The 27,944-nt window shown below is 54.3% G+C and overlaps 4 protein-coding genes across 7 annotated transcripts in view; 2 read left to right on the forward strand and 2 right to left on the reverse strand.

Annotated features, from left to right (window-relative positions):
- Positions 1-12,563, reverse strand: part of COL11A2 (collagen type XI alpha 2 chain) — a 28,638-nt gene extending 16,075 nt beyond the window's left edge. The window contains exons 1-17 of the mRNA XM_030315216.1: positions 12,482-12,563; positions 9,739-9,888; positions 9,392-9,602; positions 8,771-8,933; positions 7,138-7,329; positions 6,169-6,246; positions 5,449-5,511; positions 4,595-4,774; positions 2,404-2,463; positions 2,260-2,301; positions 1,971-2,033; positions 1,519-1,593; positions 959-1,045; positions 671-727; positions 449-502; positions 307-360; positions 155-208 (exon numbers count right to left, since the gene is read on the reverse strand). Of these exons, the coding sequence (XP_030171076.1) occupies positions 155-208; positions 307-360; positions 449-502; positions 671-727; positions 959-1,045; positions 1,519-1,593; positions 1,971-2,033; positions 2,260-2,301; positions 2,404-2,463; positions 4,595-4,774; positions 5,449-5,511; positions 6,169-6,246; positions 7,138-7,329; positions 8,771-8,933; positions 9,392-9,602; positions 9,739-9,888; positions 12,482-12,563 (1,665 nt within the window). The remainder of the gene's footprint in view (positions 1-154; positions 209-306; positions 361-448; positions 503-670; positions 728-958; positions 1,046-1,518; positions 1,594-1,970; positions 2,034-2,259; positions 2,302-2,403; positions 2,464-4,594; positions 4,775-5,448; positions 5,512-6,168; positions 6,247-7,137; positions 7,330-8,770; positions 8,934-9,391; positions 9,603-9,738; positions 9,889-12,481) is intronic.
- Positions 12,564-13,949: 1,386 nt separating this feature from the next.
- RXRB (retinoid X receptor beta) lies at positions 13,950-20,792 on the reverse strand. 3 transcript variants are annotated; one of them, XM_030315219.1, is made up of 10 exons: positions 20,445-20,792; positions 19,528-19,775; positions 18,860-19,016; positions 18,324-18,503; positions 16,777-16,949; positions 16,245-16,374; positions 15,918-16,050; positions 15,711-15,814; positions 15,315-15,420; positions 13,950-15,217 (listed from the first exon to the last, which is right to left on the reverse strand). In XM_030315219.1, exons 1-10 carry the CDS (start codon positions 20,674-20,676, stop codon positions 15,070-15,072), a joined length of 1,611 nt encoding a protein of 536 aa, XP_030171079.1. In that variant the 5' UTR covers positions 20,677-20,792; the 3' UTR covers positions 13,950-15,069. The 3 variants fall into 3 exon arrangements, with proteins under 3 accessions (XP_030171079.1, XP_030171078.1, XP_030171077.1); XM_030315218.1 differs by having other exon boundaries at positions 19,369-19,775; XM_030315217.1 differs by having other exon boundaries at positions 15,711-15,802; positions 20,445-20,773.
- Positions 20,793-20,997: 205 nt separating this feature from the next.
- SLC39A7 (solute carrier family 39 member 7) lies at positions 20,998-24,671 on the forward strand. 2 transcript variants are annotated; one of them, XM_030315220.1, is made up of 8 exons: positions 20,998-21,138; positions 21,449-21,863; positions 21,954-22,122; positions 22,284-22,337; positions 22,470-22,634; positions 22,780-22,920; positions 23,127-23,323; positions 23,780-24,671. In XM_030315220.1, exons 2-8 carry the CDS (start codon positions 21,453-21,455, stop codon positions 24,050-24,052), a joined length of 1,410 nt encoding a protein of 469 aa, XP_030171080.1. In that variant the 5' UTR covers positions 20,998-21,138; positions 21,449-21,452; the 3' UTR covers positions 24,053-24,671. The 2 variants fall into 2 exon arrangements, with proteins under 2 accessions (XP_030171080.1, XP_030171081.1); XM_030315221.1 differs by lacking the exon at positions 20,998-21,138 and having other exon boundaries at positions 21,544-21,595; positions 21,970-22,122.
- Positions 24,672-24,875: 204 nt separating this feature from the next.
- On the forward strand, positions 24,876-27,098 carry HSD17B8 (hydroxysteroid 17-beta dehydrogenase 8). Its single transcript, XM_030315222.1, has 9 exons — positions 24,876-24,950; positions 25,133-25,350; positions 25,453-25,569; positions 25,680-25,772; positions 25,875-25,960; positions 26,079-26,163; positions 26,368-26,410; positions 26,636-26,710; positions 26,905-27,098. Exons 1-9 carry the CDS (start codon positions 24,905-24,907, stop codon positions 26,919-26,921), a joined length of 780 nt encoding a protein of 259 aa, XP_030171082.1. The 5' UTR covers positions 24,876-24,904; the 3' UTR covers positions 26,922-27,098.
- The last annotated feature ends 846 nt before the right edge of the window (positions 27,099-27,944 follow it).

Consider the following 27,944-nt stretch of genomic DNA (forward strand, 5'->3'; position numbering starts at 1 on the left):
CAGCCCAAGTGAGGTCCCAGCCCTTTACCCACCCTATCCATCCCTACTTTGTCCTGAGTGTCGCTTCATGGGGAAACCTGGGGAATTCAGTAATCCCCAGAGCTTAGATAGTGCTAGAAGCCACAGACATCAGAGAGGGACCCATACTTGTTACCTTCACTCCTGGTTCTCCAGGCATCCCTCGAGCTCCATCAGCACCTGCTCGGCCCTGGGGTGCAAAGGAAGTGTCAGAGCAAACAGAGGCACATTCCTTCACACTTTGTGTGTGCCCTCTCTCCCACCCACACCCACCACACCCCCACTCACCCTTCGCCCAGCCTTGCCAGGAGGGCCTGTGAGGCCTTGAGGTCCTCTGGGGCCCTGGTGAGGGAGAGTCAGGGGCAGGGTTAAAGGGCATAGACAGAAAGGGAGGCCCTGGATAGGGGATCAAATGGGTGGGGCTTGTCACCTGAGGTCCTAGGTCTCCAGATTCTCCTTTCAGGCCAGGGCTCCCAGGCTGTCCCTGTGACAGAGAAGAGAGGTGGCTATGTTAAATGATACACCCAACAGTGACTTCAAAGCCCTCCCCAAAATAAGCAAAATAACTTTCAACACGGTCCCTTTCTAGAACTATCCCTACTTCCCCCCACACACACAAAGAACTCCGTACCCCAATACCTCACTCACTCACCAAGGGTCCAGGGCGGCCTGTGTATCCCATGGGGCCAGGGGGTCCTCGGAGCGCCAGCTAGGGAAGCAGGGGACACAGCAGAGCTGAGGAAGAGGTAGCTGGAAACTCCCAACCCCAGTACACCTTCCACCTTCCAAATTTGCACTTCCACTCCTTGTATTCCCCCAAACCTTACTCTCAGCCTCAAACCAACCCAGACCTTACCCTCCTCCACAGTTACTCCAACCTACCCTTCCAATCCCTCCCAAAGTCTTCATTTGCCCTCCATGCCCCTCCAGTCTTATTTACCCGTGCTTGCTGCAGAATCGCCTGGGCCTGAGCCTCCTGGGCTGCTACCACAGGGCCCTTGTCACCCCCACCACTGCCAAACCGGAACTGAGGGGCAGAGAGAGAGGAAGGTGTAGGTTCTCTTCCAGGAAACCCATGTGACTCTCCCAACCAGAGGCTTCATCCAGAATTTCTGCCCCATCTCCCAGGTTCAGGGACAGCCCCACCCCATGCCTTCCTCCACTGTCTCCCACAGAAGTTTTCCAGATAATCACATAGAGATTTTCAGAAACTACTCGCATCTTCCTCCCCTACTCTCTGGCTTCTTTCTCTGGGAAAATTCTCCTAGAGTTTTTAGAAGTTCTAGACTTCCTGAAATATAGGATTTTCTGCCCAGTTCTAGATGATCCATGTTTGGTTCCAGGTCATCTAATGAGATCTAGTCCATCCACCTCAAAGATCAATCTCTTTGAGTTGATGGTCTTTAGAGAATCCTCCTTTGTTCTCCTGGTCTTCTGGTTCTTGGTGACAGAACATGATTCCCCTACCTTCCCCATTCCAAAGCCCAGAAGACAACTCACTGGGAGCATGAGCGATGTGCCAGGAGGTCCAGGGGCCCCATCTGATCCAGGGAGCCCTGCTCGGCCAGGGGGGCCCTGGAGTGGGGAGAAAATGAGGATAGGTGATAGTTGGGGAATGTTAGGGTCCTGGCATCATTGTGAATCCGTCTACAGGATAAATGTAGACTTTTCTAGATCTTTCCTGAACCCTCCCACTCCCACAGAGAAAAATGAGAGTGAGACACCAGATTACTCCCCTCCCCATCCAGAGCCTGTCCTCCTTTCTGGGTGTTGGAGAGCACACCAGCCCTTTGTTCATTAATCAATCCGCTAATGAGGAGTTATTGAGCATGGTGCCCCCATTGGGTTCTAGAGGCTCCTCTGCAGCCCTTCCCTCATAACACACACACACACACACACACACACACACACACACACACACGTGTGCATGCGCACACACGCTGCTCCCTTACCCTCTCGCCAGGGTCTCCAACTGGGCCTGGGTTGCCCTGGATGCCAGGGGGACCAATCAACCCCTGAGGAACAAATGAGGAGTGGGTCAGGTGTGGGCATTCACATAGAAGAGGGGTATGTGGCTGAAGAGTGGTCTCTATAAAAGAGATTTGAGGATCTGGGAAGCTTTGGAAGGATTCTCCAGAGTTCCAAGAAGGAAGCCTGGTCATATGTGGGGAAGGCAAAGATGATTGTGTAAGTAGGGTCTCTGAGAAAAGAATGGAGGCTAAAGGTCCCAGCTAGACTCACCGCAGGGCCTTCTGGGCCAGGAGGCCCCTCCACCAGCATACCCTGTAGAGCCAAAGGTTGAAAGTCAGAGGCTACAGGGCTAGCAACCCACCTCTTTTTCTTCTTCCCTCTGCCTTCAGCTCAGTGATCAACAGACCAACTTACAGGTTCCAGCACCGCAGGTTCCCCCTTCTCTCCCTTCAGCCCCCGGGGTCCACGGGCAGCCTGAAGAAGACACACATGTAACCCCCAGTGGGACCGGTGAGCAGCCAGGACACCAATACTACCCCCATCCTAACTCCTACTTTCTTTCATTCCCAGATCCTCTGGACACCTCCCTAACCCTACCCCCAAAATCTCCCAGCCCTCTCCTAAGACTCCCTCTTCCCAGACCTCCCAAGCCTTCCAAGGAGACCTCAGGGCCCTCCACCTCCCAATTCCCAGCCCCACCTTAGCAAATACACTTCCTCATCTCCCTTAGGACCTCTTTCAGGAAGGTTTTCACCCCAACCCTTTCTGGGATTCCAAACTCCCCAACCTCTCCCAAACTCTCTCTGACCCCAGGAATACTTAGAACTTTAAGAAAACATCAACATCCTTACCCTTACCCCAATCCACCAAATAAGAATCTCTCTAAGATTGTGGATTGATTTTATCAGGGTTTGGAGGGAGGGCATGGATCCATATGAGAATCAGATATAATCCATGAAGTCTTTTCCAGAAAAGAAAAGGTGTACGCCTTTGTGCACAGAATTTTTCTTAGAATTTCAAGGGGTTCACAAAGTTCAAAACTCTCCAGGGATTAAACATCCATACTCTAAATAGATTTGGAGATCAGGCCCCCCTGATATGCCAAACTCAGACCTCATAACTGGTTTTTTTTGGAAAAATACAGCTCTTGGACTGTTGCTCAAGCCCCAGAGCAGACTCCCCTGGCCCCGTTCTTCTCCCAGCAGGGACACTACACCCTTCCTCTGGCCCTCATATATACTCCAAGCCCACCAGTTCTTGCTTTTCTACACTTCTCAGATGTCCACTCCCAACACTAAGGCCAAAACCAAGATAAGGATGGGAAGAATGGAAATCATTCCCCAACACCCCCAACTCTCCCAGCAAAGATCTTCAGAATGTACCCCTCCACCTCCATCCTGCCAAACAGCAATGACCAACTTCTGAACTTTCCCATATCCCAGATCAACCCCAAATTTCCAAAAAGCAGCAAAAGGGAAAGGCAGCAGAGGGTTCAGAGTGGCAATATTAGAGAAGGGAAGTGTGGGATGAGGCAGCAGTGTAGAGGAGGCAGCTCTAATTGCAAGGCAAGCAAAAGATGAATGGAGTAGACAGGAAATATCCCAACTGAGAGGGAGTGGTCAAAGACCTGGGAAACAATTAAGGGAGACATTTCAAAGGGACAAACACTTGGAAACAAGAATGATGCCAGGGCCAAGAAAAATTAAACATGGCCAAGATGGCTAGAAAATGAACTCGACAAACAGGAAGTGGTTGGACAGACAGGAAACAGCTAAGAAAAGAGGATCCAGGAAGTGGACCTTCAACAACAACATGGCTACCATGACCAAGAGAAAGAAGAAGTTCACAAAACAGATAAAAAGTGACTCCTGGAAAGGGGATTATGACAATGAAATGTGATTCTTCCAGAAAATACAAACATTGAGGCTAGAACACACAGGAGGTAGCCATGACAAATATCTAGGCCCACAATGGAAACTTTTTGGATTTGGATGACCTGAGACACACAGGAAGTGGCTTATTAGCAAAGGAAAGCTAATGAAGACAGCATGAAAAACTAGAAGCAAAATATAAATAAGTCCCTTTCAGTACAAATTTTCACAGTCACCAAGATGGATGCCATGGCCAGAGAAGACAGGAAAGGGCAGACAGGAAGTGGCTGTAGGTTAGAAAATATGACACAGGAAGTTAGATCATTTGGCAGCAACACGGATAAGAAATTGTTTTTACCAAGAAGAAATGATGGAGACAGACTGAAAACGGACACAAAGTAGGGGTTTAGTGACCAAAAGCTTTCTGAAATACAGCTTTATTAAGACAGAAAGTGGCCAAGAAAGACAGGAGGTGGCCATAGGATTAAAAAAGAAAGAAAATACCAATTTCCCTGGGAAGAGGAATCCATGAGGAGTCACAAGGCAAGGTATTTGGCAAGAGAAAGCAGAAAGTAATCCTTTCAAGCAACATATACAACTTATATGAACAGAAAATGGCAAATCATCAATGGGAAGTAGCTTGCAGCCAACAGACAAGAATCAAAAACAACAGGAAGCGATTCTTAGAGCTACCACTGGAGGTCAAGAATGGAAGAGGAGCTCCTTTCACTTACGGCTCCTGAGTGGGCTGTCTCCGCAGACAGGGCAGGGCCAAGCTCCGTCTCCTCACGATAATCGTCCCCATAGCCATATGTGTAATCGTAGGGCCCTGCTGGGGGGTCTGTGCCACCCTCCCCATAGTCCTCTGTCAGGAACCTGTCGGCTGTGGAGGGGACCTGGAGATCTGTCTGCTCCTTCCCGGGGATGGGGAGGGAGAGGGGTAGATGGGGGCATTAGGGCTGAGAGGAGGTTTTCCCTGGACCCGAGGGTGTGGCAACTTCTAGCCTTAAAGGATTCTGAGGGTAACTGGGACTGGAGTTTTTCCCCCAAGAAGAGCAAGGGAAGTGGTTGCATAGAAAGGGGATGGCCATCAAAGACCCAAAATGAGGAGGGATGCCCCAAAAATGGGCCTGGTGGGAAGAAATGATAAATTACAAGAAGAAAGAAGGATGGCCGGAGGGCTGGACACAGAGTAAACAGTCCATAGAGACAATGGTAGACAAAGGATTCCAGAGAACAAAGAAATGGATGGAAAAACTGAGACAAGAGAAAATGTGACAGCACTGGACAGAAAGTGACTCCTGGGAAGAGAAATACAATACAGAAAATAAAACTTTTTGACATCAACATGGAGAGGTTACTCCAGAATCAAAGAATGGAAGGAGACATGGACACTGAAGAAAAATGGCTATACTTAGAAAGACAAGCAGACCAATAGGTCTGGAGTGACTGGAAGGCCACAAATGGACGTGACAAAGAACCCTCCGGCCAGAGGAATGGCTGATTCACCAAGATGACATGGGGCAAGGGGGGTGGGTCACAGATGCCCACTGCCCCCAGCGGGGGTTAGGGTTGGGGATGAAGTTACCTCCTCATGGGGTGGCAAAGGGCTTGGTTCCAGGGTTCCTTCCTCTCCACTTGGGGTGGGATCCTAACCCCAAGGGGAAGGGGAAGAGTAGCATGGGGTGGGAAAGGAAAGAGAAAGGTTAGTGGGAAAGGAGGCAAAGCAGCACCTTGTCCCCCCACCCCCTCACCCCGTGTGCAATGTCTGTCTGTGCTGGGGGGTGGGGGTTATCTCAGATCTTGCAGCCCCTTCGGAGGGGGGACAGTTTGGGGAGAGTGAATCTCCGAGGTCATAGAGGTTTGGGGGCACAGATCTGGATGCCCCAGCTCTACCTGCCGGTAACCGCTTCCTCTGGTCCTGGGGGGGGCCCGGGCAGTGGGGGGAGCTGCCCGCCGAGCTGGGCGTCGGAAGGGGGGAGGCTGGCCCCGTGCTTGGCCAGAACCTCCAATTCGAGAGGGCCTCCGGCCTGGTGAGGGGGGCGCCTGCCGGGCTGCTGACCTCTTGGCAGGTGGGGTAGGCTTTCTGGGAGGGGTCCGACTCCCCCTGGGGGAAGGGAGCGCCCTGCGGTTGGGGCTCGGTGGCCTCTGCAGCAGAGAGACATGGGAGGGGGCAGTGAGGAAACTCCTATAATCTAAACATATAATGTCTCTTCCCATATGTTAAGAGGGGTGGAAGGTGTCATAGGAGATGTTTGCAAGGGGTGGCAGGAGGAAGGGGAGAACTGATGGGGTCCCTCAAGTTTACCTGATAATCAGGGGTCGTCCCTGTAGTCATCTCATCGTAATAGGGGGTCTCGTAGTCATAGAAGAAAGACTCAGTGGGCTGGGGTTCGGGAAGGGGCAGTGGGAATAGTAGGAAGAGGTAGAGGTGCAAGAGTGAGGAGAGGGAAATGAGACAGTGTGGGAGTTTGGAAAAAGGGTAGGAGTTGAGGATGAAAGGAGAGGTCAGGGGGTCAGGAGAAGATGGGGAGAGGTGGGAAGGGGGGGTGGATCCCACATGTGGGACAGAAGCAGAGACATGATTAAGAGATTGACCATCTAAACTTCAGACCACTGACCCCAGATCATATCTCACCCCTAACCATCTGGACCCTACCCAATCCAGAATTCCTTTCCCTCCCCTCCCCCACAGCCCCTTACTCTGCATCTCCCTGTGCAGGGGGCCAGAGACTGGGCTCCTACACAGAATTCCATAGACCCAGCCCTCCTCTGGGATTTTCTCTATCTCCTGCTCCTTCCCATTTCTCTTCCTAGGTCTTACCATAACAGCTTCATTCTCACTCGTTCTGTCTCTCCCCTTCCATGCTCTCCCATCTGCCATCCTCTGTCCCCAGATCTTCCCACACACACACATACACACTGTCCCCCAATCTCTTAATTCAAGGAAGGGATGGGAAACCCAAGGACACAGTCCCAGAAAGACTGGCAGAGGAAAGGAGACATGAGCAGGGGACACAGCTCCCAGCCATGAATTCTTCATAATGACACTTTTTATTTTTAATTGAAAATAAAAAGGTTTATGAATGAGGACTGGGAGGAGGGAGTGATGAGAATAGGGAGGTATGGTTAGGGAGCAGCCCTAGTGGAGGGGAGGATGGGAGCCCAAAATAGTATGGGGAGCTCTGGAACATTGGGGGAATTGCCCTGGGGAGGTGTATGGGTATCTTCCCTCCCTGGGGTATACTGTGGTTTGGGGTTCACCCAGTTCTCTCACCTGTCGCTGGGGTTCCTGATTTTGTGGCCTATGAAGTCTTGGTGGCTGCTGCTTTGGAGATCTCTGGGCCCTGTGAGAGTGTTGTTTCTGAGGTCTCTCCCTCCAAGCTCCCTCACACTCCAGCTCCTTCTGTTCACAGGATTCGTAGGCAGCTTGCACCCCTGGGACAATGACAAGCTCCTGGATGTCACCCTGCAAAGACACAAGGAAGAAACACCAATGGAGGGAGGCAGAGAGGGCCTCAGAGAGAAACAGAAGGTAGAGTTTGGGACACAAGGTAAGAGCCAATCCTATGTAAAACAACATAATGGGAGAAGATCGTTGTCAGCCTTTTCAGTTTTCAAAAGACCTTCTCATCCATAATCCCATTGGACCTTCACAACAACTGGGAAAGTCAGTAGGATAAGGATATTTATGCCTATTGTCTGATATATTCCATTCAGAAAAGCTCAAAGGGACAATGACTGCCCCCAAGGTCACTTTCAATGGTAGACTCAAGACTAGAATTCAAACATTCCAACTCTAAGTCCAACACTGTTTGCCTACCTCCTGCCCCTATGGTAATGCATCAACTTTTTCACAAAGGCCCTGGAAACAATGGCCCAACCTTAGTTGCTTTGACCTGCCAATGGCAGTGATGATGATAATTCTCAGAACCTCTAGAAATGGGGGAGAGGGAAGCCATTTTTGAATTCCAATGGCATTTACTTGTGCCCACACATGGTACTTAGCACAAGGCTGCCTTATATTGTAGTTTGGGGTTGTTGTCTCATCTTCAAAGAGGAGCCAGGAGCTGCTAAGAATAATAGAGACCTTATATTACTCTTCTGTATTCCCCCTGAAACTGGGACAGCAGGTATTCAGAGAATATTGATTGGCTAGGTGAGAGGATGGATGGATGGATGGATGGATGGATGGATGGATGGATGGGGGCTCAAATGCACCACTGGCTGGAGGGTTGGTGGATAGTGAATGAGCGAATGAATGAATGAAAGAATTGGTGGGTAGATAAATGGAGGTGAGAAATAGAGAAAACAGAATGGTAGGTAGGTAGGTGGATGGAAGGGAACATGTGAATGAATGAATGGTTGGATGGAGAGTGGTTGGGTGAGGATATAGGTGGGTGAATGAGTGGATGAATGAATACATGCATCCTCATATGCATGGGTAGATGGGCTGGGTGGGTGGATGAATGAGGGAACTAATGGATGGGTTCAAGATGGATAGATTGATGGATGAGTGAAGAAGAAAGTGGCAGGGCAGAGGAAGATGGGCAAGCGTGTGGATACAAACCTGAATGCTTGATTAGTGTGTGAGCACATAAATGAATGGGTGGGAAATACATGAGTAAATGAATGGGTGGGTGCAGATAGAGATATTAGTTAAAGAGATGAATGGATAGGCGGACTGATGAAGACTGATGGAGACATCTGTCCTGCCATACACATGGGCACCTATTTCTGCTACATAGAAAATCAGCCCTGAGGATAGGATATAGAAATACAAACTCATAAGAGGTCAAATGAAGGGTCAGAGCATAAGAAGATGGAGTACTGGTCCCAGAAGGGGAACAGACACAAGATATGAGACCAGAAATACCTCTGTTCTCTGTTCTCTGTTCTCTGTTTGTTACCTCAAACACTTCTTCATCCAGGATACGGGCACCAAAGATAATCACTCCATGGGTGTCCAACAGCGGACGAGCACTTCGGGGGAGAGGCCGGGTGACTCGCTTCTTGCAGTCAACTATGAGGGTGACAGACTGGCCCTTCACAGCCACTGCCACACGGTGCCACCTGGTCATGGAGGGAGCGGTTCAAGTGACTGACGGACGGGGGGCAGGGAGTCAACAGGGCTGGGGAGCAATTGATGGAAAGGTTGGAGCCAGTGACAGTAATCATAGTAGCATCATAACAGCTACCATTTGTTGAGTGTTTACAATGCACCAGGCACTACTTTTCTCATTTGATTCTCATGATTCTCATCCCTATTTTACAGCCCATAGAAACTGACACTTAAAACAGTTAAGTAACTTGCCTAAGGCACAGGCAAGGATTTAAACTCTAAAGCCCAAAATCTGGGCTTGAAGTAGCTGAAGCCCAAAACCGGGGCTTGAAGTGTCGCTAGGTTGGTGACATGTGGCCAAAAACGTTGGCAGGTTTCCTAGTTTAAGGAGTAGGGGTTCTGGGGCAGTGGCCAGAGGGGAGCTCCTGAAGGTGTAGTCCAGGCAGACCAGAGGAGCAAACTGACTTACTTGCCATCTGCTAGGCTGAGGCCTCGGAAGACTGGCTGAGCGGGGGGTCGTGGCCTTCCAGTCTGGTCCTCATACAGGAAGCGGAAGGGTCGGCCAAGCTCCAGGCCCAGCTGTTGGACACCCTGGGCACTATAGAGAGTCAGGAGGGGAGCCTGGAGGCCAGGGCGGGTCCGGACAGCAGTCAGCAATGAGAAATCTTTGGGAAAACCTCCTGGTACCCGGGAGAGACATAACCAGGTGGAATGAGAGGCACAAAGAGCCAGAAAACCCTTCCCTTCTGGTGTCTGATTCCAGACCCCACCCCATGACCTACCCCAGCTCTCACTAGTTCACCATGTCACCCATACCTGGGAAGAGCTGGCGGGTGGGTGCACTGAGCTGGGCAGGTCGGGACACTCGGTAGGCCACATCAGCTGGACAGATGCCTCTCGCCCTCCGGACACCATCAGGAAGGGAGGGGAACCTCAGGGCCCGGAGCACATCCACAGAGGGTGCACCTGGGAAAGTCCATAAGGATCAGGAGAAAGGACACACCCTCAGGACGGCCAAGATATGGGGGTATTTGGGATCTAGAACTCAGCTTCTTGGGGCTCAAACTCCCTGAAAAGAAAGGTCACCTCTTCCTTACTTGTCTCTGAATGCCCCTTAAATGGACGGGAAATCAGAGTCACCTGGGAAAGGGCAGCACTGGCCCTGTATTTAGCTCCATGTGACCCCTGCCCCTCTCCCTCTCAGTGTGTCTCACTCGGTCTCCTCTGATCTTTGTCTTTCAGACTATGAATCTCTCTCTACTCTCCACCATCTCCCCTTCTCTCTCTCCGTCTTACTCTCCCTGTCTCCACATCTGTTGATCTTTGTGTCTCCCTGTCTTTCTCCCTCTCTCACTCCCTTTCTGTATCTCTTGGTCCCTGGGTCTCTGGCCTCTTTCCCATATCTCCAGCACAAACAACATCTGGGCAATCGATCATCCTGGGCACAGGAGGTGCAGGGGGGCCACCAGGCAGGGAGCAGAGAGGCAGATCTAAGGGAACGGGGCTTCAGGCTGCTTCAGTTCCATGTTTGGGGAGGTGGGGAGGACCACGCTGAGGAAGGAGAGAGCAGAAAGAGCCACCCCAGGAGTCTATACCCCTGGCTGGGAGATGGGCTGGGGGGGCGGGGGTGGGAGCTGAAGCTGCCACGAGGAGCCGGAGCAGGTCCAGGGCCCTGAGCCACACATCTGTGGATCCCATCAGAGTCCTTGCCCAAAACCCGGGCAAGCTCCCCACACCTGGAACTTCAACCCTGCCCCACCACCCCCACCTCTTGGATCCAAAGATTCAAGACCCAGGCCATCAGCCCTATCCACCTTGAATTCAGCTTCCCAAGGCTCACACTCCCGGGAAGACAAAGGTCACCTCTCCCTCGCACTCCTCACGCCATCAGCTCCAGATTGGAAAAATTCCAAAAAAAAGTCCAGCAAAATTTTCACAGAAGCATGGGGCAGGGCAGGGGCCAGAGTGATCAGGAGAGGAGAGCTGGGTGGGGTGGGTGAGGTGGGGCGGACAGGCAGAGAAAAGGCCCTTTGAATCCAGGCACGGGGAAACCACGGCCGTGCCCTCCCCTTCACCAACATCCCCACCCCCCACCCCCCGCCCTAGCCTGGCCCCTGAGTGTGGCAGCTCCGCAAACACCAACACACAAGGGCCGCTTTGAGAAAGGAAGGGTGAGTGAGACAGAGAGACAGAGACTCACAGAGACCCCAGGCCAAGGAGACCTCAGAGGCCCCCGCCTTTCACCAAACCCCACAGGAGTACAGTTCCATCCTATAGACGGTCTACCCACAGGTCTGCCCACCCATCTGCCCACCTCAGGCCACATACGTGCCCCACTGACTCCAGCCTCAGTCTGCCCCACACGCTCCCCACTAGTAGCCCCATCACCCCCACCATTCTACCTTTGGCCCCCAAGTGCCCCATTTTTTACTCTAATGAAGTCCACACTAGCCTATCTACCTACAGAGTCCCATCTCTAGCCCCTCAGCCCCAAAACAAGAGACAGGCATCTCAGCCATCCCCTGCCTCCATGCTAGAGGGTTCCTTTCCTCCTTAAGAAAGATTCCAAGAGTCCAGAAACATCACACACTTCAATTTCCAGTCCCTCAGCCTCATCCTCCTCACATCTTGAAAGTTTTTCCTTCTGTAATCTAATCTAAATCCTTTATGCTGCTATTCTGACCATTTTCTTTCCACATCGGAGAAGAAATGAATGGTGGAGTTACATGCAAATTATCCTCTAGTGTTTCTATGAGTGGGAGGCTGGCTCCTGCCTGCTTAGGACCCAGGTGCTCCCAGCCCCCTCCTGTCTGACATCAAATCCCTTTCCTAGGTGCCAGGACTTCTGGATCCTGGGAAAAAGAAGGAAAAGATTGGGGTTGTGGACACCAGGGTCCCAGGGGAGCCCCGCTGGCCAGAGGGGGAGGGGTGGGGCAGGAATGCAAAGAGTTGGCTCTCGCCTCAGACACCTGATCCCAGCCTGTCCAGCGGCCGTCCTGTTGGCAGCCAGCCCCAGTGCTCCCCAGAGCCAGCCGCGTGGCAGCATCGAGGGCACAGGGAGGGGGAAGGGGATCCTGTCGGGGAAGCCAGTGGGACAAACAGTCCAGGCATCCCTTCTTTCTCTCCTCACTAGGCTCTGCTCTGACCCACAGATGCTCGCCCCTCACCCCAGACATATAGATAGAAAGCCCGGAAGATATACACACCGTCCTCACCCATCAACACTGGCATCTACCTGGCCACCCCAGCATTGGCTGGACTGCACCAGCTTTGGCCAGCGTTGGCTCTCCCAGAGTACCTCAGCATCCAGTCCCCTCTTTAGGTGAGCCTCCACCTTTCAGCTTTACCTGCCCTCTCCCAGTTACTCCAAGGAGGCAAAGAGATCCCTATCTTTGTTCCAAGGGAACCGAGTGACCTGCCCTCGAGTCTGGACCCTTAGCCCCCTAAATCCCCTTTTTGAACTTAGAAGCTCTGCCTCGGGCATCAGCTATCTCCTACCCAGGGGGGTACTCAGAGCTGCAGCCTGACTCCAAGAACCCAGGCGTCGGATTCCTCTTACCTGCCCAGGCAGGGACGGCGCTCAGCCCCAGCACCAGCGGTACCAGCAGGAGGAGGCGATGACAGCGGCTGCACCGCTCCATGGCTGGCGACCCGAACGCCCGGTCCCAAGGACCTACGGGCGGCCGGAGGCGCTGAACGCCCCCCAAGGCTGACAGGAGAGAGCGAGCAGGCTTTGAGCCTCGGACGCCCGGGTCCTGCGGAGGTCAGAGGCTGTCGGGTAGCAACAGCTCTCAGCGGCCCAGCCTCGTCGGGGCTCTGGCGCTGCTCCTTCCTCAGTGGCCGCCGCTCCTGTGTGTCCCCGGCCACCCCGGCGGCCCACAGCCCCCACCCCGCCCCCGCCCCCGGCCCAGCCCCCGCCTCCAACCGCCCGCCCACAGCCACCGAGGGGAAACCCCACCCTCGATCTCCACCTGGTTGGGGGGGGGGGGGCGGTGGGAGACAGCAGCCCTCGTTCGCTGACCCTTGCTCCTTGCAGAGGCTGAATGGCCTATACCCCCGATTCCTTTTTCGGGAACCCCAATATCTCTTCCTCTGCCCCTTCCTTTTCTAGGACTCAGACGTCCAGTCAAAGCCCCCACCTCAATTCCCTCCCCGTTAAGGGCCCAGAGCCCCTTTTCAGCAGTCCTGGGCGGGATTTAGGGCACTGTGGGAGGAGAGAGGCGGGCCTGGGGGTCTCTACCTCCCCCCAACAGGTCTCCATAATTACTTCCCCTCGCCCCGCCCAGTGTAATTACAGAGCCGGCCTGGGGTGGGGGTATTTATAGACAAGGCTATAGATAGCGACTGGAGACCTGCAACCCGACGGCTCGGGGGGGGGGGGGGGGGGGGGGGGGGGGGCAGGTGGTTAGAGGGGAGGCAGAGGGACTTAGTTTGGGGGCGGAGAGAGCCAGAGACTGTACAGCCCGACACACACAGGATAATCAGGTCCAAGGAGATGAAAATGGGGGGACGAGGTCAGGGAGTCCGGGAGCCCAGGTGGCAAGGGACTCAGGGGGCCGTCGACGCTAGTTGGAAGAGTCCGGGGAAACAGGGTCACTCAGGGACGAGAGGCCGCCTCCGGGCGGGCAACGCCTGAGGAGGCCGCCGCGCTCAACGCCCAGTGCGCCCCCACGGACGGGCACGGCGCCGGGTCTGCCCGGAGCCCGTGGCGCGGCCGGAGAAGACAGGAGCGAGCCGAGGCGCCGCCGCCCGCTGGCGCTAGGAGGGCGCAAGCGAACAAGGCGCCTTTGAGAATCAGCTGCCCCCCTCTTCCTCCTCCGGCCGGCCCCGCCCCCAGCCTGGCACACCCTCTCCCCCCTCCCCGACAAAGCGCGCCTTGTGTCCCCCACCCTGTGCCCGCCTCTCAGGCCCCGGGGAACCTCGGCGGCGGCGTCAAGGGAGCTCGTCCGGAGCTCCCGACCGGATGCCCCCCCCACACACACGCGGCCAACGCAGTGCTGCCCGCCCCCCCAACACAGTCACCTCAGTCCAGAAAACAGCGATTTTAATTTGAAAGCTATTTTATGTGTGAGTGAAAGAGAAGGGAAAGGAAACCCAGAGAGAAGGGCTGCGAGGCAAAAATCATGCAGCCCCAGCACCCTATCTCTGCAGGCTGACCATCCCCCCCTCAATTCTCAGGCCAGGGTCCTGTGTCCCCAGTCTACACTGTGCCCAGGTCTGGGGGAAGGCTGTGAAAGGAAGGGCCTGAAGACTACTCACCAAACCACCCTGCCATCACATCCCAGGCCCCTTCCCCAAGTTAGACAAGAGATGGGGGAGGGGATAGGGAAGGCCAGTGCTTGAAGGGCCCCAGGGACAGACCATCTCAGGGCCCTGCCTTTCCCAAACACCACCTCCACCACTGGCATTTCTTAGTCAACCTGGGAAAGTACAGTACTTCTTTGAGTCTAACTGCAAGTCTCTATCCTCAGAGGAAATTAAAAATAGCAGATCGGTTCCTACATCTTCACCCACCCCTTAACCACCACCACCTTTTTATTCAGTCTGACTGCAGCAAGAGGTGAAGTGTGAGGGGGGCTCTGAACAGGAGACAGTGACAGGGCTCCTCCCTCTTCCAGAGTAGCCCCCACCTGCTGGGCTACTGTCAAGGCTGTCAAGGCCTGGAGGAAAGCCTGTCAGAGTGCTACTCCCATGTCCATCAGTTTGGGGGGCCTGCCCCCCAGTATCCATCTCCGGGAGAGTTCCCATTTTCTCTCTTCACATGGGTAGCTAAGTGAGGCAAGATGAGAAGGAAGCAAGGTCCTGTGAGCAAGGCCAGTGCTTTGTGCTGGGGGAAGGAGAGATCGTTCCAGGCAGGGGGTAAGAAATCACCCCAAATCATGACAGACCCAAGACAAATTCAGAGACTCAAGGTCACTGAAGGATGAGGTCCAGCCCTCACAAGGATCTGGGGTCCCCTCTGACTTGGGATATCAAGCAAACCTCTTGGAGGGTTTATGGATCCCCTTGGAGGTCTCAACTCTGCCCCGTACTCCTCACCCCACCAAGATTCTAGGACACGGCCCCTCCCCACCGTGCCCCCAAGGCTGGAGTCCCTCTCAGATGTGTACTCCTCAAGTGTGAGGAGCACCACGTGTAGGTCTGGGCTCAGGCCAGCTGGTGGGGAGCCTCAAGCATCTCCATGAGGAAGGTGTCAATGGGGGTGTCTCCAATGAGCTTGAAGAAAAACAGATGTTCTAGACACTTAAGGCCGATGGACCTGAGGGCAGGAAGACGTAGCAGCAGCTTGGCAAACCTGAAGCAGAGGTGGGAGAAGACAGCTGGAACCACACGGGCCCTGAACACAACTTCATGGCACCCCACAACCCCACACCCCCACAGCTCCTTCTCACCGTCCCTGCTGCTCAGGGTACTTCTGTTTGCAGTAGGTCTCCAGTGATGCGTACACTTTCTCCCTCAGAACCTCCACCTCACTGGGGTTGGAGAGACCCTTGGCATCTGGGATGGCAGGGAAGAGAGGAGGAAGAAGACAAATCAAATCAGGACAAATGTGGAGATGTGGCCCACACGATGTCCCTTTTGGGCCCCACCTACTGGCCCTTTAACAGGTGCCTGGCTAAGTTGTGGAATGGGGCCAAAGGGGAACGTATCAGTGCATGTGGGTTTTTCTTGGTCAGCTGGGAGAGTTCCAGATTGAGGGGGATAGCTGGGTAACTTAGGAGTCTCCGGAGAAGAGGAGGCTCCAAGGTTGCCTTGGTCTTGAGAAACAGGGGTAATCCTCCTCTTACCTGGATTGAACAGAATGATTGCCCTCAGGCAGCCAAGCTCTGTCTTGTCCATCCTCATGTCACGCATTTTGGACACTAGCTCTGTCAGCACCCTGGAGAGGGACCTGCAGGTCACTCAAAGGTCACAGCTCAGCCAGCCTTGGACACGGACCAGCCTAAAGCCCCACCCCCTCTACCTACAGGCCAGCCTAGCCGAAGGCCACTGACCGATCAAAGATGGCTCCCACGCCTGCAGAATGGGCTGAGTTGCGGTGCACATGAAGACCTGTGGCGAGGAGGATGCCATCTCGGACATCAATGGATCGGTGGGAGAAGGAAGCAATGAGGAGCTCGTTCCAGCCTGCGTGGGGGGCGGCAAGGGTCAGGAGCCAGAGCTCAGACCATGGGATTCAAAGCATATCAGGGGAAGAGAAGAAGTGAGGAAATCAATGAACTTGGCTCCCTTGGTATGTAAGTATGCACTGGGGTCACTGAAGGTCAGAGGTCAAACAGGGATCAAATATCAAGAGGTAAAGGGGATCCAAGGTCACTGACCTGCCCGTAGCAATATGACCTGGTCATCCAGAGGCAAGGAAGAAAAATGTGGGATCCTCTTCGCCCACTCAACAAGCGTGAATAGCTGTTTGTCAGCTGCCTGACAGATGTTAGTCACAGGGTCATTTGGCTGCAGGGGATGGGGAGGTAAGAGTTACGGAAGGTCTGGAGGTACACTGGAAGTCCCCCCCCTTGTAAGAGGTTTCTGACACCACCTCCTTATCTAGAGTCTCCCTTCAAACCCATCTGAACCAATCCCCATTAGTCAGGCTTCTCTTCTGGCATTCGTGAAAACAATTATTTATTTAGGACTAGCCCATGGTTCTACCACTGGGTTGTTTTGGGATGGGGACAGAGAAAGCTATCACACCCACCTCAGATGTTTGAGAGACCTTGTTTGGCAGCACTTCCAGTCCCAGGCAGTGTTAAGGGGGATGGAGGGTAAAGGGAGGGGAGAGGGAAATAGAACCAACCTAGACTCCCGTCCCCCATCCCCCATCAGGAGAGAGAGTGGATTGACCCCATCACTCACGCTGCTGCCGCTACCCCCGGTTCCCCCAGGACCCTCAACGCCCTGGTCACTCTTCTGCTCCACGGCAAGCTCTGCCTCCAGGATCCTGTCCACAGGCATCTCCTCGGGGGCTCCCCCAGCCCCCTCCCCATCCCCGTCCTTGTCCTTCCCCCGCTGACGTTCCTCCTGTACCGCTGGGGTGAGGGGAGGGGAGGAGAAGAAAAAGTAGAAAGTCAACAGTCAGCCGTGAAGGGTTCTGAAATGTCTTTAGGGCCTTATCAGGGTTCTCAAGGCCCTTAGGAGATATTTATAGAAATTAGAGAAGTCACTAGAAATGGTAGACTAGGGAGTCTGGAAGCAGGGGCTATAAAAGAGCATATAAATAAGCCAAGAAGGAGAAGAGGAAGGCAGGATAAAGGAATTAGGAAGAAAACTAACATTTAAACCTAGGGTCTAAGAAATGGGCCAAATACATTTCAACATTCACTCAATTATGATGAAAATTCCAGGATCTCTTTTCTTTGTTATTAAAGATGAAAATTTTAGGGCTTGGAGAAGTTAGCTTGTCCAAGTTCTCATAACATAGAGCAAGTCGTCCATCTAAATCCAAGTGTGCCTGGCTGCAAATCTGGTGCTCTTCCGATTCAACAAAGTCACAGTGAAAGGATCACTGGCCCGGGTCTTCAAACTTGTGGGTTCTGATTGCAGCCCTGCCCCCTCTTTCGTTGCATGACCCCAGAAAAACCAGGCCTCGGGCTCATCTTCTCTAAAATGAGGCATAGGACCAAGATACCTTAAAGTGTCTGAAAATTCCAGAATTAGACTTAAGAAGATAAGAGAAAGAGAAGGGGAGGCAGCCCTGAGGTCTTCAGTAAAGTCTGCAGCTTCAAAGAGTAGAGTCCCAGACTTTGGAGGAGGAATCACAGATAACAGGGAGACAGAGAGAGAGGGAGAGGTAAATCACAGGCACACAAGCACTGGTCAAAAGAGGAGGAACTATTCAGGTTAGTGAAGGGGAGACAGAGAAACTCATCATGGGTAAGGAATAGTTATCCTACCCTAGCACCAGATGGGAGGGGTCATGGGTGCCGGACACAGAGAAGCAGCCCCATTAAAAAAAGGAAACTCAATGGGGCGCCTGGGTGGCGCAGTCGGTTAAGCGTCCAACTTCAGCCAGGTCACGATCTCGCGGTCCGGGAGTTCGAGCCCCGCGTCAGGCTCTGGGCTGATGGCTCGGAGCCTGGAGCCTGTTTCCGATTCTGTGTCTCCCTCTCTCTGCCCCTCCCCCGTTCATGCTCTGTCTCTCTCTGTCCCAAAAATAAATAAACGTTGAAAAAAAAAAAATTAAAAAAAAAAAAAAAAAGGAAACTCAAGAGAACAGAGCAGAATTCGAGAGACAAGAGCTGATGAGGAGGGAAGAGAGAAATCAAATATCGCCCTCTGGAGGAGGAGGGAGAACAGTCCAGTCCTGAGAGGTACAAGTCTGCAGTTTCCTGCAGTCTTCCCTCCACCTCCTCCCTCCTCTCCCATAGGGTAGCCAAGGAAGCCCGGCTGACGCAGGCCCTTACCCTCCCTCTTCATGCCAGTGGCCAGGCACTTCTGATAACGGCAGTACTGACAGCGGTTTCGCTGGCGCTTGTCCACTGTGCAGTCCTTGTTGTCCCGGCACGAGTAGGTCAGGTCCTTACGGATGGTACGCTTGAAGAAGCCTTTGCAGCCCTCACAGCTGTAAACCCCGTAGTGTTTGCCTTGAAGGAGATGGGAACAGCAACAGCAAGGCCGCATGTAGACCCCTCACAATCAAGTCCCTTGCCAACTTCCCTCCCAGCAAACTTAGTTTAAATCCATCCACACAGATGGGGAACCAGGATATGAGGGATGACCCAGTCCCACTCTCCTTACTGTTCAAAAACCCTATACCAGCCCCCTCTTCCCCCTGACCATCGCCCATCCCACATCTGAGCTTCAGGTCCCTTAGTCATCACCACGCTTCCTCCCATCCACTTGCTCCAATGCAACCCCATGAGCCCCTGGGAATCCCACAGGTGATGGTAAATGTCAGATACTCTCTTTCTTCCTTGCCGATGATCTCTGAGCCCCATACCTGAGCTTCGGTCCCCGCAGATTGCACATAGCCGTTTACCAGCCCCAGGGCCACCTGGAGGGGGTGGACAGTGCAGGCCCCGGACCCCTAAGACTGGTGGCTTCACATCTTCAGGGGGGCCAGACCCACCCCCAGGGAGCGACACTGTTGAGTTAATCTGGGATGGGGGAAATAGGGAAGTCACAGGGAGACTCACTGGGAAGGAGAATCTCTCAGAGGTCATGGAAATCATCCCCTACCACCTAGGCAGGGCCCTGCATTGCACATCACAGAGGACATTATTTACATTGCAGTCTATGTGAAGGGCCACCCTTGGAGCACAACCCCCCAAAAATTAGACATACAGTTCTCCTTGAAATTGTGCAACACAGGGGCCCCGAAGGGCATATATCTCAGGACGGCAGATGGGATAAAAAGGGCAGAAAAATAACCGATAGATGAAAGGGACATCAGAATATCGGGTTGTTTTATAGGGCTGGGAAGGAAGCATGCACTGAAAGATCAGTCACCTCAGGAAGGGCAAGGGGTCTCACAAGGACCACAGGCCTGCCAGGATTAGAGGACTGGAAGGTCAGTGGGCCATGGGGAAGTTCACACAAGGATCTGGGGTCACAAGGAAAACAAGGAAATGAAAGTGGAGAGGCAGTCAGTGAGCCACGACCTCTCACCTGGGGACTGCTGACAGGCCCGGAGAATCCTGGGGGAGCTGGAGGGGGCAGACCAGGGGACCCCATGGAAGAGCTGATGACTGGGAAAGGGGAGCCCAGTGGAGGGGGTGGCATCGGGGGTGGGGGTGGGGCCCCGGAACCTCCAAGGGTTGGGGCTGCTGAAGGGGGTAGGGGTAGGCCAGGAGGAGAAGGGGGAGGGGCCCCCTGGGGAAGGGGATTCGGGGAGGAACTGTCTGGGCTTCGGGAGTCTGAGGGAGGGGTACGTACAGGCACAGAGACACACAGACAGAAAGACAAAAAGAGAAAATGAGTCTTAGATCATCCAACTGGAGACTTTAATTCTCTCTAATCCCCCGCCGCGCCCCACCCCAACCCACCCCACCCCACCCATCCTCAAGTCCAGAAACACCCTGTTGTCAAACAACGGTTTAACTCCTAATTGTGGTGAGGGAGGGGGTTAACAAAAGGCAGGATAGTTCAAGTGAGGGACAATTCCAAGCAATCCGTTTGGTCACCCCAAGCCAGACATGTCTTATGTGGGTGGGGCAGCACGTGGGGTGGAACTGACAGCCCCTCCATTCCCAGCGTGTAGCCAGAGCGTGCAAGGAAAACAGGTGGAAGGGACCCTTCCTAGGACGCAGAATCTGCCTTCAAACGACCAGAGTCCCCAAACTCGAGGACTCAAATCCCATGCCCAGGACCTCTGGATTGTAGGGCCTCAAACAGCCAAAGCTAGGAGGGCGGAAGCTCCCCCGCCCCGCCCCGGTGGGGGAGGGCGCTAAGGCCCTCGGGAGGGAGGGGACGCATGTTTACAAACAAGGGGGCGGGAGCGCCAGGGAAAGAGCTCCAGGGGACGGGGGGAGGGGTCGCAGATAACGCGGTGACTGGTTCGCCGGTCCGTCCGCTAGGACACTCACCCCGCCCGCTGTCGCCCATCCCGTCCCGTCCAGCCTCCCCTGGCTCCGGCTCCGGGGTTTGTTGTTCTCCGGCTGCTGCCGCCGCCGCCGCCGCCGCGGGATCCAGCCAGGGCCGTCGCCGCCGCCACCGGGAGGCGACCCCACAATGCATTTCTTTTCGCACCCCCACCGGCCCACACTGCCCTGCGGCATGCCGCTGGGGGAGGAAGGGCGGGCGAGCAGCCCAAGACATGACTCTTGGGTGAGTGCAAGGATACCGTAGAGGTACCAGGGATTCCCACGTATTGACCGGGGGACTAGCTGAGCACGAGGAAGCCCCAGAGAAAAAGACTCTGGCCTGAACCGGGTCGAATTAAGCGCTTCGCTCTGCTCTGTACCAAAATGACAGCGCCGATATGGCAGCCATCTTGGTATAGACGGGAAGTCTCCGTGCTAGTTCCCGCCCCCTCGTCTAGTTGGAAACGGAGGAGGCGGTCTCCTCAGCCCAGTTAGCCGGCCTCGCCCAGCCTCCCCTCAAATAACCTCCACACCTGCGCATGCGCGCCAGAGCAGCGTGGCCTCGCCGCCACCGGTGTGTCGCCATCTTGGTAAAGGTATCGGGACGGAGGGGGAGCGGAACTTCCTGTTCTCGCGGGAGCTAGAGGCGGGACTGCCACGTCCGAGCAAACCGGGAAAGGAGAAGATCCTGAAGCCGGTGAGAATTCCCTGCTTTACCCTACCGTCCTTTCCAGACCTTTTCCATCTTCTAGTGGATCATAGAGACTAGGGCCCAGAGAGTCCGTAAAGTGGAGGATCAAAGCCTAGAGCGGTGTCCCAGGGCCCTACATCCGGGAGGGGGTTCGAGATAAAGAGACCGAGTCTTGGGAACAATGTGGGTGGGGACAGAACGGAATCGGGGAGCGGCCCATAGAAGTGGACGGAGGGCACAAACGGAGTAAAACTGACCCTGCATAGGTGTAGAGTTGAGGGTCAAGTGGAGTCACTATCTCTGTCCCTCTGGTCAGCGTGATGGCCAGGGGCCTGGGGGCTCCCCACTGGGTGGCCATGGGACTGCTGACCTGGGCGGCCTTGGGGCTGCTAGTGGCCGGACACGGGGGTCATGGCGACCTGCACCAGGACCTGCACGAAGACTTCCATGGCCACAGCCACAGGCGCTCACAAGAGGATTTTCACCATGGACACAGTCATGCCCATGGCCATGGCCACACTCACGAGAGCATCTGGCATGGGCATACCCACGGTCACGAACATGGACATTCACATGAGGATTTGCACCATGGCCATAGCCATGGCCAATCCCATGAGAGCCTCTACCACAGAGGACATGGACATGACCATGAGCACAGCCATGGAGGCTATGGGGAGTCTGGGGCTCCAGGCATCAAGCAGGACCTGGATACTGTCACTCTCTGGGCCTATGTGAGTCCCCAGGGGATGGGAGAGAGAGGGGCCGGTTCTGGATTGTTGGGAAACCCCACACCACTTGACCCCTGACTCTCCCCTCACCAGGCACTGGGGGCCACAGTGCTGATCTCCGCAGCTCCATTTTTTGTCCTCTTCCTTATCCCTGTGGAATCAAACTCCCCCCGGCACCGCTCTCTGCTCCAGATCTTGCTCAGTTTTGCTTCCGGTGGGCTCCTGGGAGATGCCTTTCTGCACCTCATTCCTCATGCTCTGGGTAAGTGATTTTTGGCCACTACTGCAAATCTTAACATATTTTATTCTCTGGGCAGAAGGGTTCTTCATCCTTTGTGATCCTTGACCTTCCAATATTCCCCCAAATGCATGCCCCTTGGGCAGGGTATTCACTCATCTGGCTTTTTCTCCCCCTTCCTCTAGAACCTCATTCTCACCACCCTCTGGAGCAGCCTGGACATGGACACTCCCACAGTGGTGAGGAAGGGGTGGATGGAGATGTATTGGGATGTTGAGAGAGGTCTTTCCCTCCCTGTTCTCTTCCTGCACTTGGGGAGGAGGAGTCTGGAATCCATATTTCCCTTAATGTCTCAATGCCTCTATTCCCAGGCCAGGGACCCATTCTGTCTGTGGGACTGTGGGTCCTCAGTGGAATTGTTGCCTTTCTTGTGGTGGAGAAATTTGTGAGACATGTGAAAGGAGGACATGGACACAGTCACGGACATGGACACGCTCATGGTCACACACAGGGAGGTCATGGGCATGGAAGACAGGGTGAGTACAGGAACAGCTTTCCTTGAAAGCCACCTTGCCTGCTGCAGAATCCCCTTACCTTACGGCTGTTCAGCAGGAGGGGACTTCCCTTTTGAGGACATTTCTGGAGATTTCTGTTCTCCACTCTACTAACTTCTTTCCTCAGAGCGGTCTTCAAAGGAGAAACAGAGCTCAGAGGAAGAAGAAAAGGAAGCAGGTGGGTCTCGGAAGAGGAGAGGAGGGAGCACAGGGCTCAAAGATGGGCCAGTGAGACCTCAGAATTCTGAAGAGGAAAAAAAAGGTTCAGGTGAGGGCCAGGGTTATCGATAAACTTGGGCAAAGGATATCACAAATCACATGGAATATACACTGTGGGTAATGGCAGGTGTCTTGAGAAACATGAAGGGGCTGGATGTGAAGTGGTCTCTGGGGGGAGATGTGATAATGGCTGAAGGGCTGGGACAAGGGGTGGTAGATGACTCTAACCATTGTCTTCCTTTTTACTTGTACAAGATCTGCGTGTATCAGGGTACCTGAATCTGGCTGCTGACCTGGCACACAACTTCACAGATGGTCTGGCTATTGGTGCTTCATTTAGAGGAGGTCGGGGGCTAGGGATCCTGACCACAATGACTGTTCTGCTACATGAAGTGCCCCATGAAGTTGGGGACTTTGCCATCCTGGTCCAGTCTGGGTGCAGCAAAAAACAGGTTGGTAATGATGTGCGCGAGACACGATTGCCTCAGTCTTTACCTCTCCTGTTCACCCACCCAAAACCCAAGATCGCCTCGCATTAGTTTCAGACAAGTTGGTACTGTTACAAACAATACAGCCTCTAGAAACGAGGGAGAAGAACTTCTGTTTCTTTGTCCTGTGGCTCAGTATTTCTTGAATTCTAGTCCACAAACCGTCTGAATGGTTTATGAGGGTGTTTTACACTGCCCCCCACCCTGACCTTCCGAATCAGAAGTTCTGTGGAAAGGACCTCTTTGATATTTTTAGGTTTTTCAGAAAGTGTCGATTCTAGATCCTCCTCTTTTTGCCTTATTCTTCAGGTCCCAAAGACCTGCACCCTACCCATATATACCTGTACCCCACCAAACATGCCTAACCACTGATCATCTTTAGATGTTGTTGAATGCCTTTCTGTCTTTTCTGCCCACCAGGCGATGCGTCTGCAACTACTGACGGCAATAGGGGCACTGGCAGGCACAGCCTGTGCCCTCCTAACTGAAGGAGGGGCAGTGGGCAGTGAAGTTGCAAGTGGTACAGGTCCTGGCTGGGTTCTGCCATTCACTGCAGGTGGCTTCATCTATGTAGCAACGGTGTCCGTGTTGCCTGAGCTGTTGAGGGAGGCATCACCATTGCAGTCACTTCTGGAGGTGCTGGGGCTGCTAGGGGGAGTTGTCATGATGGTGCTGATTGCCCACCTCGAGTGAGAGGTGGGGTAAACCGTCCCCACTCCAGCCCTAAATCTCTAGTGTGTAAGCCTTCCAGGTCAGGGGTCTGTGGAAGTTGGGGACCCTGGCCAGGGATGTCTGCTGAAGGAAGTTGTAAGCTAGGGAAGTGGTAACGTTGTCATTAGGGCCATCAAGATTTTGCAGTCTTATAAGAGCTGCAGAAGTGAGAATGAGAAGTCAGAGGGACCATAGTGTTAGTCATGTGCTGACCATGTTGTTGGGTTTAGGGGGTTAAATGGGGCCATGAAGAAGGCTGGAGAAGAGAGGTGATGACAGCCTACCCCGTGTCCCCTACCGAACCTGTTTGCAGAAAACCAAGCTACCAAGAGCAGGTTTATCCAAGGTCCGCCCTCCCTTCCCACCTGTTGGTGGAAGCTTCAGGGAAGACCAGAGCCCTGGACAGAGTGGGTAGCAGGAAGAGTGGGGGATATACATCAATTAAACATCAATCGTGTGTCCTGATTTGGGAGTGATTGAGGGGGGGAGGTGGGCTTGCCAATCTCATGGCCTGATTTTTTTTTCCTATTCTTTTGATATCACTGAATTGAGGGGTAGGGGTGGTAACCGGAAATAAAGTCCTCGGATCTTCCGCCCCAAACGCGGTCTTTGTCTTTTTTGAGAGAATGAGGGCCCCTCATCTTCCCATTCCCCAGGCCCCCAAGCGGTGGCGCGTGACCACGCCCCCGCGGTGGAGGGTCAGCCTGTGCTGGTGGCCTCCGAAGACTCAACGCTGGCCGGGCTTAGGTTGGCGCGGCTTTGCTCTTGCCACGCCTCCTCTGCGCTAGGATTGGTTCAGTGCTGGGTTCAGTGTCCGCCCACCCGCCGGCGGACATGGCGTCTCAGCTCCGTCTCCGCTCGGCGCTGGCCCTGGTCACAGGTTGAGGGAATGTTCTTCCAGGGCGGGTCGGGGTGCCGGAGTGTTGTCCTTGGGGTCTGCAGCCGCTGTGACCTCTGGCCCCTGGTCCGAATTTTACTACTTTGCGCCCTGTTGACCCCTGACCCTGCCTACTCCTCCCTTTCTCCCCTTCCCCCCACTCCGTGTGTTCTCTCCCACCTCAGGCGCGGGTAGCGGCATCGGCCGAGCTGTCAGTGTGCGCCTGGCCAGAGAGGGGGCCGCCGTAGCCGCTTGCGACCTGGACGAGGCGGCGGCAAGCGAGACGGTGCGGCTGCTGGGCGGGCGGGGGAGCGAGGAGGTGGCGCCCTGCGGGGACCACGCAGCCTTCCAGGCTGACGTGTCTGAGGCCGGGGCGGTCAGGCGCCTGCTGGAACAAGTACAGGTGAACGCGAGACGACCTCGCCCCCTTTAAAGAGCCAACATTGATTGTCTTCACTAACCCGGCTCTACTTGGGTTTTGGTGTGTAACCGCCCCCTTCCATAGGCCTGCTTTTCTCGCCCACCGTCCGTCGTTGTGTCCTGTGCTGGGATCACCAGGGATGAGTTTCTGCTCCACATGTCTGAGGATGACTGGGACAAAGTCATAGCTGTCAACCTCAAGGTGGCGACTTCTGAACCTGTGACTTCTGGTTTCTCTAGCCTGGGGGAGGGAGCTGGAGGAGGACTGTCACCCAACTGTTCCTTTCTGCCTTGTTACTCTTTCCCCACCAGGGCATCTTTCTAGTCACTCAAGCTGCAGCCCAACTCCTGGTGTCCAGTGGTTGTCATGGTTCCATCATCAACATCAGTAGCATCACAGGGAAGGTCAGGTTGAGTTAGGAGAAGGTCAGCCAGCCAATTGGGCACAGAGAGGAGAGCCCCTCCTTGGGACTCCTGACTCATTCCAAATCTCTGACTCACCTATAGGTGGGGAACATGGGACAGACAAACTACGCAGCATCCAAGGCTGGAGTGATTGGGCTGACCCAGACTGCAGCTCGAGAACTTGGCCGGTTAGTCAGACACAGCTGGGGGTACAGAGGGATTTGCTGAGCCATGTGGGAGGTCTGGGGAGGGGGTGTGTCAGTGTTCAGCCCTTTCCAGAGTCAGCAGCCACTATCCCTTCCACAGACATGGGATCCGCTGTAACTCTGTCCTCCCAGGGTTTATTACAACACCCATGACACAGAAAGTGCCACAGAAAGTGCTGGACAAGGTAGGAGGCTGTGGGTAGAGGGCAGAGTTATTCAGACACCCAATCTCTCTGGGCTTCAGAGAGAATGCTGAGCACAGGGCCTGACAAATAGTAGATATTCAATAAGTGTACAAGGAATGAAAAAAGAAAAAGGTGCCACAGACAGCCTACCAAAAAAAAAAAAAAGTAAAAAACATTTACACATGTATGAGTGTTTTCTTACAGGTGACTGGAATGATCCCGATGGGGCATTTGGGGGATCCTGAGGGTGAGCACTGAATAAGGAAAAGGAGTTAGGGAGGGGGCCTGAATGAAGAAATCCCAAACTTTGTGGGATCTGAAAGGATCTCACCAGGATTGGTGGTTGGTGTGTGTGTGTGTGTGTGTGTGTGTGTGTGTGTGTGTGTTGGTGGGGAGGGGTTCTGGTGGGAGGTGATGACTTTGGATCTATGAAAGTGAATAGGATTCTGCCTTTTCCCCACCATTCCCATAGATGTGGCAGATGTGGTCGCATTCTTGGCATCTGAAGACAGTGGATACATCACAGGGGCCTCAGTGGAAGTCACTGGTATGAGGCCATCATGGGGAGGGAGAAGGCAGAGAAGTGGAACCTAGATGATAAGAGAAAGCAAGAGAAGGGAGTCTGGAGCCACTAAGGGAAGAGCAGAAGTTCCCATAGGCAAGGGACTGAACTGGGCACCCCCCCCCCCAGCCCATTTGTCTCCACCTATGCATCTGTCCAAATGTTTCTGCCCCTCCCAGGAGGTCTTTTCATGTAACTGCTTCACGGACCCTGGATTCTGCTCACTCCCCCACCACTCCACCCGGCCTCCTGCTGATGAGGACTCTGAGTTCCCAGGCTACAAAAGGGGTGGCAGTGTATGGCTCTGGAATGCTGAATATGGGAGGCAGGGGTGCTTGTGACCCTAATAAATTCCAAATCCTCTTCCCTGCCACCTCCGGTTCTTCTTGTGTCTAAGCCCTCAGACCCTTCCCCACCTCCCCCTCCTTTCCCTTTCCCGAAGGATTGTTCCCTTTCACTGCCTGGTCTCCCAGGGCAACCCCCGCCGCCGGGTGTGAGAGGAGAGAGTGTATGTCACTGTGTATGCGTGACATTCTGGGTCTTTATAGAGGGAGGGGGTCTCGGCCCCCACCCCCTTCCACTGTTCCTACAGCCCCAGTACCCTCTCCCCAATTCCCTGGGTCCTTATGGTCCCCAAGGGTGGTTTGTTCATGGCCCCATCCTGGTGTCCAGTCTGGCCTTGGGAGGGGGTCTTGGAACAGGTGGCCCTCCCCTACCCCCTCCCTTTTCTGAGTCCCCCCCCTCCCCTTTCTCTCCACCTTACAATAGCTGCAGCCGGCCTGGGGTCGGGTGGGGGGGATTAGGGGAGGGGGCCAGGATTAGGGGAATGGACCAGCCGATGAAAGGGGCTGGAGGAGAGCAGAAGGGAGGGGGCTGGGAGGAGGAGGAGGAAGGGGAGGGGGTCCGCGCTAATCGACTCTGGAGCCCACATAAGGACTGGCCACGGACTGAAGGAGAGGACAGGGAAGTAGGGGGGAACTGGGGGAGGGGGCGAGGGGACCCACTGCTGCCTTGTCCCAGAAACAGGCTACCCCCTGGCAGCTGCAGCCCAAGTCCGGGAGCCCCAGCTCAGGCTGGAGGAGACAGGACGCCCACTACGGTCTTCCCCCCCCCCCGCCCCCCCACATCTCATCCCCTGCCCTCAATGGGGATCGCTCTGCCCCTTCCTCTTCTCTTTCCTCCCTGTCCCCTTCCTTTACAGAAAAGTCCTGGAGGAGGC

The sequence above is a fragment of the Lynx canadensis genome, chromosome B2 (genome assembly GCF_007474595.2).
Source record: "Lynx canadensis isolate LIC74 chromosome B2, mLynCan4.pri.v2, whole genome shotgun sequence".
NCBI lineage: Eukaryota > Metazoa > Chordata > Mammalia > Carnivora > Felidae > Lynx > Lynx canadensis.